This window comes from Plectrocnemia conspersa, unplaced genomic scaffold (genome assembly GCF_051122295.1).
Source record: "Plectrocnemia conspersa isolate PC_06_02 unplaced genomic scaffold, ASM5112229v1 ptg000003l, whole genome shotgun sequence".
NCBI lineage: Eukaryota > Metazoa > Arthropoda > Insecta > Trichoptera > Polycentropodidae > Plectrocnemia > Plectrocnemia conspersa.
Genome location: NW_028277167.1, coordinates 19327506 through 19347320, shown reverse-complemented (window position 1 = coordinate 19347320; position 19815 = coordinate 19327506). Strand labels below are relative to the sequence as shown.

Below are 19815 nucleotides of genomic sequence, written 5' to 3'. Positions count from 1 at the left end.
CTAAAAATATTTAAAATTTTTAGTTCGTTAAATAATTTTAATATAAACTAATTTCAATTTAAATATTATATATTATAGACAGTTAAATGATAATAGTGGGTTAGAAATAAGAGCGTGCAATTGAACGCTCTTCGCGCTCACTCTCGTCACTCAACATACGAACGAGCGAAAGGGAAAATATTGTGGGAGCCTAGATTTGTTATGGCCAAAACTGGTCGGCACTTGAGTAGCACTGCGTGACGATTTTTTCTAGCCTGACAATGTTCCGCGCATTCGGACGCGGCGTCTCGCGTCCGCCTTTTACAGTGTAAACAACTCGTATCATCAATAAAATACTACTGCAGCGGCTCAATATGTGTATATTTGCCACTCGTCACCATCACCGTACCTAAAATATCTTACTGACCAGACCTGTAGTTGGAGATTCTGTCACTGATTAACCGCAAAATAATTTCTGTAGCAAGAAGCCTGCAAAAAATAAAAGGCTGGCCTATTATGCTTAAAATCATTTATTAAAGCTTTATTATGTTTATTATTTTCTTTGCTTCTCATTAATATTGAAAAGAGTAAAAAAACAATAATTAATCGCATTATCATATTTTAGGCTATGAAAGTATTCATTTAAAATGTGTTTTACTTTGGTAATAATATATAAATAATATACGAACATAACTTTAAGTACAGTCGCATTTTGTGTTCATGGTCAACATTCACTCTGTTATTGTTAATAAGTGAATATAAGCATCTCTCAAAAGAATAACCTACAAATGTCTTCAAAGCTTTGAATAAGATTTGCGCGTCTCGTCTTTCACGGTCAGTGCTCGAATGGACTAGATTTTATTCGATTCCGCAGCCAATGGCCGACTCCGACGCCTGGTCACGCATCGTGCCTCAGGGGAAAGAATCTTCTAGAGCCGCCTGCAAAAAGTGCGGTTATGCTGGCCATCTGACGTATCAATGCAGGAATTTTATCAAAGTCGATCCCAACAAGGAGATCGTGCTAGACGTGAGCAGCACTAGCTCCGATTCCGAAGAGAACGCGCCTACGCCGCTGCAGGGCCTGAGGGAGCAGGAGCTCAAGGAGAAGCTCACCAAAAAATCTTCTAAGGCTAAAAAGAAGGCCAAAAAGCGAAAGCATCCATCTTCAGAAGACAGCAGTAGCAGTGACAGTGACGAGCCTATAAAGTCGAAAAAGACGCATAAGAAAGACAAAAAGAAAACCAAGAAAAACAAGAAAAAATCGTCCAAATCTAAGCGACATTCCGATAGTTCTTCATAGTTGTAACAATTATTGGTAATATAGGGTTTTAGTGTCCTTTATTATTATACTGGTTTAGTTGGCATCATAGCATATGACTGAAGAATATAATTATTGTTGGTGATTTATTATTGGTAATTTTCTTTATATGTTACAATGAACTTTTTGAATATATCTTCATTTGATCATTTTTTCTTTACACAAAATCACGCGAGTACAATGTGAAAAGTTAATATAAAACAAATTAAATTACACTATTTCGTTAAATTATTCGAAAATAATTGACTAAGTTTCCGAAGTACGCCGACGAAAAAATAAACTCCTTAAAAATTAAACCATTAAAGATTATTGTATTTATTTTAGTTTTAAATCGTTTTATTTCATGGCGTAATCATATAGAAATGAATATTTCTGATATTGTTTGTATTCGCTTTCCTATTTAAATCACATAAAAATAACTACAAACGTGTGTGAATGTGAGTAATGCAGTGATGCCAACTTAAATCAATAAAGGACACTGAATCCCTATATTACCCAATTATTTACCAGTGTGTATTATTACCGTTTGAATATATAATCATAAATTTTATTTTGAATAAATAATTGAATCACAAATTGCTGTTTATTATATGTATATAAATATTTATATAATTTATTTACAGATGTTCAATATGTTGAAGACGCTGCGTTTCATAACAAACGTGTCCATCAATACCACACGACATTATAGACAACCGAGAAGAAGTGTCAACGAAGGCATGTCCAAAACTATACAACTAATGAGAGAATCCGGGTATGACGGAGAAATTACAGAGGAATCGTTGGATATGTGGAACGAATCCGAAGGCAATTTACAGCATGTATGTATTAATTATAATTTGATGATTACGCGAGAGTGACTTAACCACTTTACGTGTGGTACCGCACGGGTGTGTGAATTTAGAAATGTCCATTACACGCGGTGTCGAGCCTGTGCGGGAATATGAAAATCGGATTTAAACGCGGTTCCACATATGAACTTGATTATATTTGTCATTATATTCAGGCTTCCGAGCATATGCGGGACTCGTTCCGCATTTCGTTTCAAATAAAAATAGGTCACTTTTTTTATTAGCTGTGGAAGTCATAAATTAGAAAAATACAAGGCAGTGTGTTACTTACATTTTTTCCCCTTGAAGTATTTCTCAATTGCATTAGATGGGATGGAGACAATAGAAGAAACTGAGTGAGTAGGTCGGTCAGAGTATAAATTCAGATTACAAAACAGAGTTTGAATTTGATAATTCCGAATCCAGTTCATCTGAAAATAATATCGCATTACCGCAAAATACTAATTGGTCTGAAATGAGAAATTCAGCCCCATTTTCTGATCCACCCGCATGATTTCCTTTCTCTGGAACACCTGGAATGAAATTTAATATAGATAATGACATTCTTCAGTTTTTCCTTCTGTATTTCGACGATGAAATCATTCAATACATTTGCACGGAAACAAACCGTTTTTCTGATGAAAAACGTGCAAATCTTCCATCGGCGAGTCGGTCTACAAAAACAAAGGATAGGAAACCTGTACAGAAACCGGAGTTAATGGTGTTTTTTGCTCTACAAATTTTACAGAGCATAAATAGAAAACCGGAGATCAAGTTTTCCTGGTCGACTAGACCAATACTCTATACCTCATTTTTTGGAAGGACATTGCCAAGTAGAAGATTTACGGATATTTCAAAGTATCTGCATTTTTGTGATAATTAGACATACAATGCTGAAACGCACCCGAATCCGAAACTACATACAATTTGGACGGTTCACGAGATGTGGATGAAACGTTATCAGAAATATTATACCCCAGAAGGTGACATCACCTTAGACGAAAGTTTGCTTCTTTATAAGGATAGACTGAGCTGGAGACAGTGCATCCTGACGAAGAGAGCGCGCTTTGGAATAAAATCATATTTGTTGTGCGAATCCCAAAGCGGGTATGTCTAGAACACAACGATATATACAGGAAAAGGAAGTATTATAGATTCGGAATATTCTCAACTAGGAAGTATTATAGATTTGGAATATTCTCAACTTCCAATGTCGTCACAGGTGGTAATGAGTTTGACAAAAAAGTTATTGAATCAAGGTTATTGTATAACAACCGAGAATTTCTATACGTCGCCACAATTAGCAAATTTGCAAACGGCATGTTCAACCGATATTCCGCCGCCGTTCCATATATATATATATATATATATATATATATATATATATATATATATATATATATATATATATATATATATATATATATATATATATATATATATATATATATATATATATATATATATATATATATATATATATATATATATATATATATATATATATATATATATATATATATATATATATATATATATATATATATATATATATATATATATATATATATATATATATATATATATATATATATATATATATATATATATATATATATATATATATATATATATATATATATATATATATATATATATATATATATATATATATATATATATATATATATATATATATATATATATATATATATATATATATATATATATATATATATATATATATATATATATATATATATATATATATATATATATATATATATATATATATATATATATATATATATATATATATATATATATATATATATATATATATATATATATATATATATATATATATATATATATATATATATATATATATATATATATATATATATATATATATATATATATATATATATATATATATATATATATATATATATATATATATATATATATATATATATATATATATATATATATATATATATATATATATATATATATATATATATATATATATATATATATATATATATATATATATATATATATATATATATATATATATATATATATATATATATATATATATATATATATATATATATATATATATATATATATATATATATATATATATATATATATATATATATATATATATATATATATATATATATATATATATATATATATATATATATATATATATATATATATATATATATATATATATATATATATATATATATATATATATATATATATATATATATATATATATATATATATATATATATATATATATATATATATATATATATATATATATATATATATATATATATATATATATATATATATATATATATATATATATATATATATATATATATATATATATATATATATATATATATATATATATATATATATATATATATATATATATATATATATATATATATATATATATATATATATATATATATATATATATATATATATATATATATATATATATATATATATATATATATATATATATATATATATATATATATATATATATATATATATATATATATATATATATATATATATATATATATATATATATATATATATATATATATATATATATATATATATATATATATATATATATATATATATATATATATATATATATATATATATATATATATATATATATATATATATATATATATATATATATATATATATATATATATATATATATATATATATATATATATATATATATATATATATATATATATGGAACGGCGAGAACAAACCGACTCGAAATGCCTCCTCGACTGAAAACAACTAAATTGAAGAAGGGCGATTCGATCGCATTCCAAAGAGGAAAGATGATGGTCCTTCAGTGGAAGGACAAAAGAGACGTCACAATGCTTTCCACTATACATAGTAATGAAATGAAAAGTATTGACCAACAAGGAATCGCGGTCTTGAAACCTAAAGTAATTGTTGATTACAATGGCACTATGGGGGGCGTAGATAGAGTAGATCAACACCTGGCTGATTACCCCGTACCGAGAAAACGGGGTAAAAAATATTTTTTCACTACTTGGAGCTGTCTTTATACCACTCCTACATTTTATATAAAAAATCTGAAAGAACACTTTCAAATCTTCTGTATCGCATAGAGATTATTGAAAAAATAATTGGAAAATTTTCACCAAATATTGATAGAACAGTAAGCGGAAGGCCGTCGTCGGATATTACTCGACGGGAACAACATTTTCCCGGTTATCTACCCCTCACTCCGACGAATCAAGTCGCAAGAAAGGTCTGCGTAGAGTGCTCGAGAAAGAGGAATTCTGCGGGTAAAAAAATTCGCAAGAAAACGAGATATTGCTGCATCCAGTGTGGCATAGCACTGTGTGTCGTGCCTTGCTTTCATAGTTACCATGTGCGGAATTAGGTGAGTTTTTATAAATTTCTTAAATTTACGTTGGCCATGTAAATGCTAAAATGATTTTAGTGTTATAATGTATAGTTTGTTCCAATATACACGTATAAATTATTTAAAATTTCTAATCGGGTACTGCAATGTATATCAACATATTATTATACATAAGTTCTAACAAACTTGAACAAAAAAAATCTTTCTAGCAAATTTCCCATGGTCAAATGTAAATGATAATAATAATAATAATTTTCATAATTCTAAGTCTTTTTATTCTTTTCAGAAATCACCAAATATTTGAAAATTCAAAGCTATTTTTTATTATTTTATTGTAAATGTAATTTTTAAAAATATATTTTGCAAAAAATATAAATTTTTGAATATTTTTTTTATTTTTCCCATTTATATATATTTTTTTTTGACTATATGTATATATATTATATCTAATTCAATCGAAAGAAATGACAAACTTGTGTGCCGTGTTTTTGAACCAAATGTTCGGTCAATCTCAAATATCGATTAACCACTTAACAAGTCTTCCAAAAAAATTATATTAATTTTATATGTTTATAGCCATTCTCTGCTGCATCTATATTCACATTCAGAATTAAATGTAGAAAAATAAAAAACGGGGAAAAATACTTTCATATTTTTGACATTCATATATTTAAAATTTATAATAATACAGAACATACAAATTTAAAAAAAATAATGCAACAATTTTCCGGATTTTACCTAAAAATATAATAGGTATTAGGAATAATTTTTTGTTATTGCCTCGGCGTAGAATGTCGAATCAAACATAAACAGTATGGAAGGCTTCCCCTTTTCAAACTGATTTGGTAAAAAGAAGAATTAAAGATATTAAAACTGATGCAATAACATGTACATCATATTAGAACATTTAACTGGTCAAACGAATGTTGTAAATCTCTAAAGCGTTGAAAGAATTGCTAATTTTCTGGTGGTATTTACTCATGATCAATTTTTTATTAATTAATTTGTTAAATGCGTTAGACGTGTATTCATGTCAATCTAAAACTTTATTTCGGTGCAGTTGGTGGGTATGCTTATCGTGTAAAATAAAAAAATTAGCGTTTAGTACAAAAACTACAAATTTCAGTAAAAAGTAATAAAAATGTTATTTAGAGGCATGTTCCCTCTATGTTACCAATAAAACTGCTATGTATTTTATAAAAAAGTAAGGTATTTTTAAAAATAAATTCCCACAGTGAACTGGTTAATATAAAATATATTTATTAATAAATGTATTTCCTAAATTATTCCACTTGTTACTATTCTAAAATTAAATAGTCAGACAAAAAGGGAAACATTGCTTGTCTCTAATTGATAGTACAGACTGGTTTTGCTTATAATAAATATAAATACTATGCCAAATTGACTTTATATCATAGTATGTATATAATAGATAAATATTTTTTTTTTATTACAGTTATCCGAATTGAGTCATATGCATGATAAGGAGACAGCTGGTTATAAAGAAATGGTTCGTAAGAAGATAGTTGGTAGAAAATATTTTGAAGAAACTAGTCCAAATTTCTTGACATGGAGTGAAAAAGAACAAATACGTTATCTGCACAAGGATGATCCTAAACAATGGTCTTTAGATAGGATTTGCGAATCATTCCCGATAACAAAGGAAACTGCATTGGTATATACTAAAATAATATCTTAATTATCGTTTATTTGTCGATTGAAATATTTTTATTTTACTTTATTTTAGAAACTAGTAAAAGTGGTTTGGAAACCTAGTTCGCTTCAACGAATCGCCCGACATGACGCATCAGCTTTGAGAAATTGGAAAGAGCTCAAAGAGAATACACTAGAAGGCATTACTCCTGAGTTACGTGAGCATTTGCTGAAGTTTTCCAACAGAGTGATTCCACCGAGGAATCATTTGGATAACGAGAAAAGCGTTAGATTATCTCTCGGTGAAGTTCCCACCGGCGAGTTTAGCAGTATAATTACAAATTATCAGAAAGCAATCAAAGCAAAATATGTTAAGGAAATCTCGTCCGATTTGAGCGCAGAAAAGCCGAAATATATAAAAAGCAAAAATATCGAAAAAGAAGAACATAAACGTAACAAATTAATGTTACATTCAGAAGTAGTTCCAGCTGAAGATCAAAAAGAGAACGATCTGATTGACGACACTGACCAACGCATAAAACAAAACAATATGATGATGTACTCTGAAACTTTTGTTGTCAATCCAAGCAGCGAGAAAGCGCAGGTCTCGAAGTTTAAAGAAGACGAAAGATCACAATCTACCGAAATAGCACTGAAAATAAAAATTCCTAAAGATGTCTGGAAAAAAGGAGGCACTTATAAAGTAAACGATTGCTATTACGACTATGATGGATTGTTTTTGTATAGAGTGCCGGGTATGATAAATTAATTTTTAATTACTTGAGTATGAAAATAAATAAACCTAGTCTTTTTTTTTGTTTTATTTTTTATTTTTTTTAAAAGAAAATTGCTAAAAAATTGAGATAAATAACAAGAGCATATAAATGCACGAGAATATACTTGCTTCAGAGTAAGTATATTATTACCTTTGTGTATACTTTCCAAGGCTGATGTGTTCGGATTGATTTTCATATAGGTGAGTAAAATTATCACAATTCCATATATGCTTTTAAAGAATGGTCATTTTTAACTATTGGTATGCAGTTTTATAAATACAACTGCATATGGGCATGGCAGCCATTGGTGTTAGAAAACGCCGATATCTCAAGAACTATTTTTTTTTTGTAGAAATATCAGGTGTTTCACCTGATTTTATTCCATGAATTGTTAGCATATGAAGTGCAATGAGAATGCTCAGCGTCCCGGGCTCTAAAAAATAGGTCATTTGGGAAATTATTTCTAAAAGCTAAAAAAAGGTCATCGAAAAATATTTGTTGAAAAACTAACTTGAATTTTTGTAATTTTAAGGACAAATTTCTGAGACCTATAAAAGAAAGATCGTCACGGAAAATGTTGTTTAGAAAATAAAAAAAAATGTTTAAAATTAATTGACGCCTGTATAGCCCGCTCCCCGGGCCGGTGTGCAAAGGTCTTCAAATATTTTTGAAGTGGGCCAAAAATATTATGCTCAAAGCTTGGCGGCACTTGGGTAGCACTGACGAAATGGACTGACTCTTGGCGGCACTGGCAGACTCGCACACCGGTGCGTGCCTCGCGCTTCGTTCACTTAAATAATACGTAAACTGTACTTTAACTCTAAAAATACTACTGCAGTGGCGCAATCTGTGTGTAAAAGCCACCCGTCACGTCCCGTCGCCAAAGTACCAAGGACATAATAAATATAATATAACAATAATAGTTATAGTAGTGATACTAATAACAGTAATAGCAATATTATTAATCACAAAATACTAAAGGATTTAAAATTTTGTTGTATTTAAATACAGTTGTCGAGATTAAAGGATTTTATTATAACTTTAAACTGACACTGTAAGAAATGTATGCATCACCCGACCTTTATATATTTTTAGAATTAGTAAGAATTTTTGAGAAAATATTATTTTGGGTTTAATATTATTCAAAAATACAGATCTAACAAATTTTATTATCAGGTATATTTAGAAGATGATTATGACAAGCTGGAAATAATAGTATTATAATTTTAGGTCCAACCTCATGTAATAAAAATACACGCTGATAGAAAATAAAACTTCAATCATTGAATATAAGTAAAGTAGACAAAAAATGTTTTTATTTTATATTTTTTCATAGCGAAATCAACATGGAATTCATCAAAATTTCTTTGTCTAGAATTGTCACTTACATTGCACAAAATGCACAGTGCATCTCAGTAATTAATTTTGAATTATTTTAAGTCTTGAAAAATATCTTTCTCCTGAATAATGAGTGGTTATTAACCTTTAGCACTCAAAAACGTTTTTGTATTATTTAGGTAACTAGCTCAGGAAAAAATTAAAATGTTAAATTCTTATTCAAAATTAAAATTATATATGTAGAGCTGCAAAATTGCTCTTTTAATATATTTTTCGGATTAACTATTAAAAAGATAAACATCTAATTGTTGCTAAATTATTAATTTAGCTTCATACTAGCTCACTTTAGAGCTACAGTAATTCATGCGAATTTTTACTACTTGCAACCCTTCGCGTCGCGGTAGCCCGTCCTTTTCCATGTCTGACGAGTGACCGCGGACTGTGCCGGCATGAAGGTGCGTTTTAAGACTTAATCCAGGGTCCTGCCCCTCATCGAGGGGCGCGCGTCCCTTCCTCGCATATTTTTTGTCACAATTGAGGGCCTCAATAGGGCGTAATCCCACGATGTCGGCGGATTCGACCGACACTTGACGTATGCCGCGTTACAATCTTTCTAATCTTATAAATAATCATCAATTCGTGAATTCAAACGACCATTTTTACAATATAATTGAATATTTAATCAACTTTGCTCGTTCGAAGTGATTTTCGGTCTGTTAGTGTGAACATTTACGTTCAATATTTTCATAACCTCAAAAATGTTAGACGTCGTTTTACTGTGTATATAATGTTTTTATTGCGTTTTCCAGTTGAACGTGTCATACCCGGCAACGGGTTGCCAAAAACTCTTTGAAGTCGTAGATGAGCATAAGCTCAGGATCTTCTACGAGAAGCGTTTGGGAGCTGAAGTAGCTGCCGATGCTCTCGGAGATGAATGGAAGAACTATATTGTTCGCATATCTGGAGGAAATGACAAGCAAGGATTCCCGATGAAGCAGGGTGTATTGACAACCGGTTTGTTGAAACTTTTTTGTTGTGACTGTATGGAAGGAAAGTTGTCACCGTTTTAATATATAAGTGCCACGATTGAGTGCTAGCAATCGTTGATAAAAATAATTAAATTTAAATGGAATAGAAAATTCACTGTACATTTGCTGAGGAGTCTACCATACTTACGCTGTTATGAAACTTCCTGCTGCACTCACTAGAGCAAGCTTGTTAAACTAAAATCCAGTTTTAATTTTTTTTTGGTAAAATTTGTTTATTATACTTCGGTCTTCTTGCAAAGTTTTTATCACACAATGTTTAATAAAATCATTTTTCGTAAATGATTTTTAATGGCTGAAATGTGTAGCTTGCATAAAACACATTCAAGAAGTCAAGTAAGTTACTGATTGTAATCTTTACTTTTAACTAGGACGATTTTTTAGTGTGTTGTTTTTCAAAATTCTCGCGAAATAAAATATTTTGAATTAAAAGGAACTTAAAAACATTTCTCAATTTTTGGATCATATAAAATCAAAATAAACTAATATACTCAATTAACTTTTGTATAAAGACAGTTTATTTACCAAGAAATTGAATATCGAGAAACAATTTGAAGAACTAAATTTAAATGTCAGTTTTGCCAACTTCAAATTAATGTCAAGATTTTGTTTGACACTTGTAGCTTTATAGCTACAAAAATTGGACAATTAATCTTTAGCGCATGTCTAGTGACATAGTTGCTATTATATTGCTACTTTGACATCCTGTGGCTCGTCTGCGATGTTCTGCTATCTACAGGACACCTAGATACTGTCAACTTGAACGAAAGTAACTTAGCAATATTTATGATTTCTATTGCAATTTTAAGGATCTGTTACTCGACTCATCTGAATACATTTATTATTTAAGATGGACAGATAATACATTTTTAAAATAACGATATCAAAGCTAACTTATCGATTGTACTGTTTTTTTCTCGTGTCAATATATTAATTTATTGATCTGAAAGTTAAAGTTAATGTAGAATAATATAATAAATAAAGGGTGTCCAATACATTTCAAATTCTTGATTCATTTTATTTAAACTAGTATACTTCAAATAACTATAAATTTTATATTTTTTACATATGGTAAATAATTCAAAATATGTAATTTAATTTAATAATTAACATATATGAATTGTTCAAATTTTGTATTTTATAATGAAAACTTAAATTGGTACTCTTCCTTTATATGTCAGCCACCACCGTTTGCATGTACACGTACACCGAAACAATTGAGCGCACAATGCGCATGTGTTGTCTTACGATTGCGCCTTTTTTTACCGACTTTTGATCGATTTTATCTCAACAATTGATATTTGGAGGACTTGGGAGACAAAGGATTGTTTTGTTGTTCAGGTTCCTGACTGTTCTGCTGAAACTCTTGCTTATTATAAAGGAAAAAATCAGACCAGGCTCGATCATTGTTATCGATCTATGCCGAGCATACAATAATATTACTTCAATTGGGTTTGAACATCCAACGGTCAACTATCTGCTTTATTTCGTCTTCATTAAACAATTGCAGTTCTTTTTAAGCCATACTTGATGTTATAGTCTCATTTTGGTTGACTCAAATATAATGTAAAAATATATAATTTAAATAAAAACATCATATACTTTCTCAGACTTGATCATGCCAATTGTATTAGTGAAATTGTGTATGGGCGCACTAGTGAATAGGCACCTGTGCGCATGTGCCCAAATATTTCCGTGTATGTGTACATATGCGCGACCGTGGCTGACAAAATTTACCCCATCTATTATGAAAAACTTATATTTAGACAGTATAGTTAATTTTTTTATGCATATTCCTCTATGCGTTACTACACACAGGATGCTTTTTATGTTACTGTTGTTGTTCTTAATGTAAGATGAAAAATGATATATTATAATAATATTTCTTACAGGCCGTGTTAGGTTGTTGTTGGCAAAAGGACACTCCTGCTACAGACCCCGTCGTACCGGCGAAAGGAAACGTAAATCTGTACGTGGATGCATCGTCGATGCCAATCTCTCCGTTCTGGCTCTGGTAGTCGTACGCAAAGGAGACCAGGTTCGTTTATTATAAACTAACTTACGGACTACTTTTAATTCAATCGAATAAATGATATCTATTATTATTTATTATAGGAAATTCCTGGATTGACAGATAGCTCTGTTCCCAGCAGGAAGGGACCCAAGAGGGCTTCCAACATCCGCAAGCTTTTCAACTTGGCCAAGGACGACGATGTCAGAACCTATGTCATCAAGCGTCCATTGCCCGAAAAGGAAGGCAAACCAAAACGATTCAAGGTATATTTTTTCCCCTAACTTGATGGACGACAGTATAACCAAGCGTCGGTGTTAATCATAACACATGATGTCTGATATATTACTGTCAGATCAAAGGCTAATGCTTACCCCACATACTTGCGAAGCAGTCGTGTATGTGATATTAATAAATGCCGACATTTTTTTTTTTTTTTTATTATTTCCTATTGGATAGTGTTTTATATTATGGTTATTGTCGACAGGCTCCTAAAATCCAGAGACTAGTGACTCCGATTGTGTTGCAACGCAAGCGTCATCGTTTGGCACTCAAGAAGAAGCGTTCTCAACATCGCAAGGAACAACACGCCATCTATGCCAAGCTCATCGCCAAGAGGAAGAAGGAAGCTAAGGTGAATTATATTTTTACGCTTTAAGACAACTAATCCATGAATCGCCACAAAGTTATTGTGTGGTTTTTTAAAAATAGTTTGTTATAATAGAAATTTATGGTTTAATTTCAGTGACATTGTTTTGTTTTTGGTTTTAAAATGTTGGTTTTATTTTTCAGGCTAAACGCCAACAGCAGTTGAAGCAACGTAAGTCCGCTTCTTTGAGGGAATCAAAGAGTTCCAACCAGAGCACAACTTCCTCGACTAAGTAGGCTTGGTTCTGCAAATTAACAATAATGTTTATATAAAATAAATAAAAAAAAAACTAAAAATTAAATGTGTTTCAATATTTTAAAGTTGTGTTTACTTTGTTAAATATGGGGGAAAAACTGGGTTAAAGTTTCCAAAAATATTAATTATTTACTGTAATAACTTAACAATCAGTGCTTAGTTTGATGCATTTTTTTCCATATAAAATGAATTTGAATTAAGAATACGAAAGATGATTCAGGAAATAAAAATACCACTGAAATTGATAAATGAAAACCTGAAGTTAAAAAGGCAAATTTGTTTAAGTGTGAAAGTCCACTACCTAAACCAAGCATTTACATATAGGAGCATTCTTTTAAATTCCGTTTGGAATTCACTTCTGATAGGAACTTTTATAAATTGTGTTAAAATTATAATTAGTTGATTTAAGGCTTATAGGAAAGTTATGGGGATTATCTGGATTGATTATTGGTTTAATGGAATTTCACCATTCAAAAAGTTTCAACTGATTATTTTTGTAGATGAGTTTTCACATGTATGAGTAAAAGTTTTAGTTATACCTCGACTGGTTCGATTGGCTACTGGTACGATTAACTACTCTTTGTATGATATTCTACATATAGAGATTATAGAAATAAAAATATTTTTGGGAATCATACTTTCTTCGAAAATTTGCCTCTAGCCGAATGAACGGTTCTTAGTGTGCATTAGTATCTTAGTTGTAGTGTTCTGGGTGTTTTCGCTACAGCAGGATCACATGTGAATGTTGACTTTTCTGGATTTAACCTAATCTAATCTTCCGTTTCGTGGAAAATCTTTGATATCTTATTCCTGAAATTGTAGTACCGAAGGAAATATCGCGGCTTTTAAAAATATTCCTTGATTTTTAAAATGACATGTTTTCTGGGTAAAAACAACGGAGCGCTGATATTTAAAGTAAAGGTTTTCAGGGTTGAGGGTCTTCATTGGGGATTCTGAAGTCTCAGGTTTTTTCAATTCCCAGGATTCAAGACATTATTTTTTGTTTAAATTATGGAAAAAATTGATGTTAAAAAATTAACGTATATTATCTGTGGAAAAATATGTATACATATATGCAGGGCCGGTCCAAGGGGCAGGCAGTACAGGCGATCGCCTGGGGCGCTAGATCTTGTGGGGCGCCGTGATACCAAATAAAGGCGCAATATTCACTTAAAATTATCAAAAAATATTGTTAAAGAATATATGATATTTTTTGTATACACTACTGTGTACTCTTTAGATTATTTCACGCGTAAAAAATCGCGACGAAAATAAAACTACAAATTCTTAAATACCCATAATCGCAAAAAAGAGTATGGTGTCAAATATATGTAATATTAAATTACTTTAATTTGAATTATATTTTTGCGCTCATGTAATGAGTTATTAAAGTATTCTAAGGGTGGGGGGGGGGGGGGGGCGCAAATTTAGTTTTTGCCTGGGGCGCTAAATAACCTAGGGCCGGCCCTGCATATATGTAGTAGACTCCCCAATAACACGGTAAGTTGGGGACATGCTATTTGGATGCCCGTTACTTTAGGTGTGGGCAAGCCAAAGGGTGGATACCTCACCACACGTGCCTGATTCGTACGTAAATAGTTAATGCAATGTATTTAATATTTATTTAGGTTTATTAAATCCAAAACTTGGCGGCACTCTGGTAACACTGGCGTGACGGACTATCGAGCTCGCAAGCCGGTGCGGGCCCCGCGCCCCGTTCACTATATATGTATGTATTATAAACATGTAACTTTATCAAATCGTCAAAGTAAAATACTATTGCAGCGGTTCAATCTGTGTAATTGCCACCCGTCATTTCCCGTCGGAAAAATATGTTTTTTTAGCTCCCGCTATAATTCGTAACAACTCTGAAAAGTGTCTTGTGAAGAATCGATATGTGACTAGTTTTCGTGTGAGCAAGGTGCTTTGTGATTTATATTCGTGTGAGCAATAATCCGCGTGACAAATCTTCCTGTGACCAATGTTCGTGCGACCAGTTGGCATGTGATTAATACCTAGTCCGTTCACTTTTTCCAATACGTGAATGTTCAATTCAATCCAATTATGGCCGATGTCAATATCAAGTAAAGATTTTTTGATGCAATTCCGTAATTTTAAAAATCTTTTGATCATGGGAATTAAGAAATTCAACTTTGTCTTAATGTCGAGGTATAAATTAAGTTCGACATCAAATTCACTCTTTACATATTTTTGTAAAATTTTACCTTTCATTGGACTTTTCAAAATAATTTGATTATTTTTTGAATCTCTTTAGAGCCATATTAAAGCTCGGTTTCAAACATAGTTTTTCTTTGGAATTTCTGCACGACTTAGGCAAAGTTGATTTTCGACAGGTCTAATCCAAATTTTTTAATGACTTGCATCAGTTGTTCGGTTTTAAAAATAATTTCAAATTCTTCCAAACGGTTCTCAACAAATTTTCGGTTTACAGAAGAATCACATCTTCCTAATTTGATCATTAGTCCTAAATTAAAAACATCGTTTTTATTATGAACTACAATATTAAAATATTTTTTAATTCGTAAATTTGTCCATTCATCAATAGTTAGGTTGAAGGGAGTACCAATTCTTTAAGATTATTTATTTTGCTAATAATCTATTTTTTTGTCGTAAAAATTTAAAATTTATTTAATGGTATTTGACTGATTCATCTAGAGGCGTAGCTAGGGTATGTACGGCCCAGGGCGATCCTTAAAATTGCCGCCCCCCCATACATTTTTTGCAGGGTCATAAAATCAGCATTTCTTAAAATAATAAATTGGTTATTATTAAACTCTTGTTATTCGTGGATTTATATGTTTTAGTGCAATCAGGGTTAATAACCACACTAGACGATCCCATCGCGAATATGCCGCCCCCAAGCAAGTGCCGCCCGGGGCGGCCCGCCCCCCATAGCTACGCAGCTGGATTCATCAGCAGTATATAGCCTTATGTTCGACAAATTCACGAATAAAAGTACTATTTGTAATAGCTTTAATAGAAATACCATCTTCAGTAGCTAGCCAGGCGACAATTTCAGAAAGTGATTTTCTTTTAACGTAATTTGATAATGTGGCTGATTTATTTCGATTCTCTTCGCACTTTTCGAGCATTCCATGTCGGTCGATTCCGGAGTTTTCTTGTCGGTTTGAATTTGATGAATTCTTTCAAAGTGTCCTCCCAATCCTCTTGTATTTGCCCCCTTACAAGAGATTTGCTTTGGGCAGTGAATACATTGGGCTGAATCTTTTTGTGTGAGTTTTTGAAATGTTTCCACACTTCGGATTGATTTTTTATCCATTACGGGCTAAACTAATTAGCAAAAAAAAATAGTTTAATAATAAAATTTATATTGATTGAATGAACACTGATTGAAAATTGAATTGATACATTTATGTAATAATTTCGTTTACCCTCAAACGAGTTGCTACTGGAGTAACAGTCTATTTTTCAGTATGTTTTGCACTTGAAAGGATTCTGATAAAGCGACGAGAGAAAAATCTCGATTCGGACAATTTTTTGGCCGTGAAAAGTCGTCGCTTTCGATATTCGCAGTCAAGGATCGTGTTAAATGTCGGATCATTTGCTATCGGCGCGGAAATTTCACGATATTGGGTCGGCTTCGAGAAATCGAGGACCTTTGTAAACTTTCCCTCCATTTCTCACGGTGCGTGATCTGAGAGTCAAATTGGACCGGGATTTGAACGAAAACCCTATTTCCTGTTTCCTGTTAAATGCGTCATTCGATAATACCCGACGAATGTATGGGGATATACGAGAAATCAGGATTTTTCTAGGATAAGCTGAGCATTAATCTTATCAACCCCTTTTCTTTGGATGTTCGAAACATTTTACATTAAATATTTAAAAGTGAAGTATACCATCTTTCATTTTGAATTGGTGTTATACTAGGAGCAAGAAAGCGTGTCGTATCATTGTAAATTGTATGCTGTTCGGTTAATCGGTTGTAAAATTGCTTAATCATATTTTTATGTATCATCTATTTTTATAATATTATAAAATATAGGAGCTGAATACTAAATGTAATACTAAATCTAAACACTTTTATGTACCTGTGTATAATAGCAGGGGTATCGATTAACGGGCAGCGATAAATAGCACTTCTTTAAAGAGTCCATTTAAGAAGGCGTGGACCGAGTGATTTGTTTTCTTTTTCCTGAAACCGGAAAAAGCTTTGTTCGTTGTCTGTTTATCCGGAAAGTATGCCTTTCCTTTGGATTTACGATCTGAGATCGCGTTTTATTTTGTCTTCTCATTTCAATGGCGATTTATCAAAAAGACTTGGTTCCTGTTCTCAATTGATGCTTTCTATTCAGTGTCTTTGATAGTCCATTATATGTAGTTTATATAAAGTAGTTTCTCATCAATTAGAGACACTTGGATTTTAACAAATTTTCTCAATTTAATTATTTTTTATATGATCATCATTGTTATTATGGATAATCCTATCTAGCTGTATAAAAATCGGCTCTAGTGAATTCGACATTGGGAGATCTTGGCACTAGAAAACTCGATAATACGTTATATTCTCTATTTATTTATCAACATTTATATTATTTTTCATTCTTCAATCATTACAGATAAATAACATTGATTAACTAGATTTTTTTGGTAGATTTGTTGAGAAGCTAAGTGGCCTGTGTAAGGGAAGTGTTGTTAAGCGCTGATGTCATGGACGCGACGATGAAGAATAAGGAACGCGATCGCAACTCTCTGGGGGCACTCGTAGTTAAAAATCGCCAAGCTTAAACAGATTATCGTCACCACCCTTTAGCAATTGCGAGGGCTTCGCGAAGATATCCGCAGTTTATTTTAGTAAGATCTTTGATGGCACCCATGAAATAGGTAACAGCGATTTCGGCACGTCTAATTTTAGCCACACAGATTTTGCCACACAGCAAAGGGGTCGCTCGGCATCGGTCGGGTAAGTAAGGATCCAAACGATGCTGAACGAGCTCACTTTGCAGGACGCAGGGTGCACGATTCAGCACTACGTTCGAAAGACCTCACTCGATAAGGCAGACGCGGTGGAAGCTCATCTCAAGAAGCAATAGATGAAATGTGAGGTTGAGATCACGCTGTTCTTAACCGGACACGGAGCTTTTAGAGCATATCTGTATCGTTTATTTCAATGAATGTAAACTACTCGTTTTTAGTTTTCTATGCAAATTTGAAGGTAGTGTAGTTATTAAGATATCATTTTTTTATCTTCAGATTGTAGATTTCTTTACCGTCAACCGCTGTCTACATTTTGCTATTATTTCCTCTTAGGAATTTCGATTTGTTTTCGATAATATACATAGATTTATCGTGTTTGAAAGTGGATCGTTTTCAAATTTCATTCAGCGTCAATCGCGGATGTCGCCAAATCGAATTCTGACTACGTCTTCCCGTGTCTAAGCGAAATCAAAGTTGATAATCGAATAATTTGGGATTGCCGAGCGTGAAATTCGGAGGCTGAATATAAAATTCGGGCTCGGTTGACCGAAGAGAGACACCAAAGTTTTCGCCTATTCTATATAACTTTGCTTGTTAAACTGCGGTCCGTTTGGCCTATCGAGTGCTTGTATTATTCACGACCGTCGGCAATGAGCTTTTGAACGATTGAGTCGAGGGTCGAAACAAAAGTTTTGCGGCGCAATCTAGAAATAAAACTTTTCCACTCTTGGAACTTTGCCCGGGCTGCAAACGAATCGAAAGCGCCGCGAGTTAACGAAAAAATGTATGTGTCGCACGTGCAGCCTATCAAATTTATACACAGGACGTTTTATTAGACAGACAATTTTGTCGAAAGAAAAAAACGAGTTCATTTTAATTTAAAAAAATATTTAATAAAAATATATATTCTGTCTTTTATATATTATAATTAATATATCTTTAAAATATACGGAGAATAATGTTGCAAATTTGATAAGGTTAGATAAACTATTATAGAAAAATCATTAACATTGAAAAAACAATTTTTAAGCAATACTGAAAAATTGATAATAAATAAGATATGATGAGCATCAACAATAGAATATTTTTGAATCAATTGGTTGGTGATTTCACGACTGATAAAAATATCCTTGTGAAAAAAATAAGAGATATAAAACAACCAGATAAATATAGAAAATATGTATATTCTTTCATACCAATGAATTAAAGTTGTTTATTACGGAGTTTGCCAATCTATAAAACAATCTAATACCACTTTCAATTTTGAGCCATATAAATGAGTTGCTTCCATTCTAGTTATTATGTTTAAAAATAATAAAAATATCATTGTCAGGACCAGGCATTATCGTTGCATAACAATTAGGTGCTCAGGACTTATTGATAGAGTCATAAATAGAGTCTCCAATTACTCGAACCATCAACTACTCGAGTATCGAATATTAAAATTTTAAAATACTCGAGTACTCGAGTACTTTCGAGTATTTACCAAATGTACCAAAATAGCTATTATTCAAATTCGTGCACATATAAAT

At 31.3% G+C, this 19815-nt stretch overlaps 2 protein-coding genes across 3 annotated transcripts; both read left to right on the top strand.

Annotated features, from left to right (window-relative positions):
- Positions 1 to 712: 712 nt before the first annotated feature.
- LOC148236873 (uncharacterized) lies at positions 713 to 8061 on the top strand. Of its 2 annotated transcripts, XM_088181937.1 has the most exons (4): positions 713 to 813; positions 1921 to 2118; positions 7053 to 7271; positions 7344 to 8061. In XM_088181937.1, the coding sequence occupies exons 2-4, from the start codon at positions 1921 to 1923 to the stop codon at positions 8016 to 8018; spliced, it is 1092 nt and encodes a 363-aa protein (XP_088038063.1). In that variant the 5' UTR covers positions 713 to 813; the 3' UTR covers positions 8019 to 8061. The 2 variants fall into 2 exon arrangements, with proteins under 2 accessions (XP_088038063.1, XP_088038064.1); XM_088181938.1 differs by lacking the exons at positions 7053 to 7271; positions 7344 to 8061 and having other exon boundaries at positions 713 to 1294; positions 1921 to 2058.
- Positions 8062 to 9738: 1677 nt separating this feature from the next.
- On the top strand, positions 9739 to 13365 carry RpS6 (ribosomal protein S6). The gene is made up of 6 exons (XM_088181983.1): positions 9739 to 9818; positions 10173 to 10377; positions 12302 to 12447; positions 12525 to 12686; positions 12908 to 13054; positions 13213 to 13365. Exons 1-6 carry the CDS (start codon positions 9813 to 9815, stop codon positions 13303 to 13305), a joined length of 759 nt encoding a protein of 252 aa, XP_088038109.1. The 5' UTR covers positions 9739 to 9812; the 3' UTR covers positions 13306 to 13365.
- The last annotated feature ends 6450 nt before the right edge of the window (positions 13366 to 19815 follow it).

Excerpts from the sequence above, each read along its gene's own strand:
- LOC148236873 (XM_088181937.1), top strand. The coding sequence starts at position 1,921 with ATGTTCAATATGTTGAAGACGCTGCGTTTCATAACAAACGTGTCCATC. Across the intron at positions 2,119-7,052 it reads CCGAAGGCAATTTACAGCAT|TTATCCGAATTGAGTCATAT; the intron begins GTATGTATTAAT and ends TTTTTATTACAG. Across the intron at positions 7,272-7,343 it reads TAACAAAGGAAACTGCATTG|AAACTAGTAAAAGTGGTTTG; the intron begins GTATATACTAAA and ends ACTTTATTTTAG.
- RpS6 (XM_088181983.1), top strand. Across the intron at positions 10,378-12,301 it reads GCAGGGTGTATTGACAACCG|GCCGTGTTAGGTTGTTGTTG; the intron begins GTTTGTTGAAAC and ends TATTTCTTACAG. Across the intron at positions 12,687-12,907 it reads GCAAACCAAAACGATTCAAG|GCTCCTAAAATCCAGAGACT; the intron begins GTATATTTTTTC and ends TATTGTCGACAG.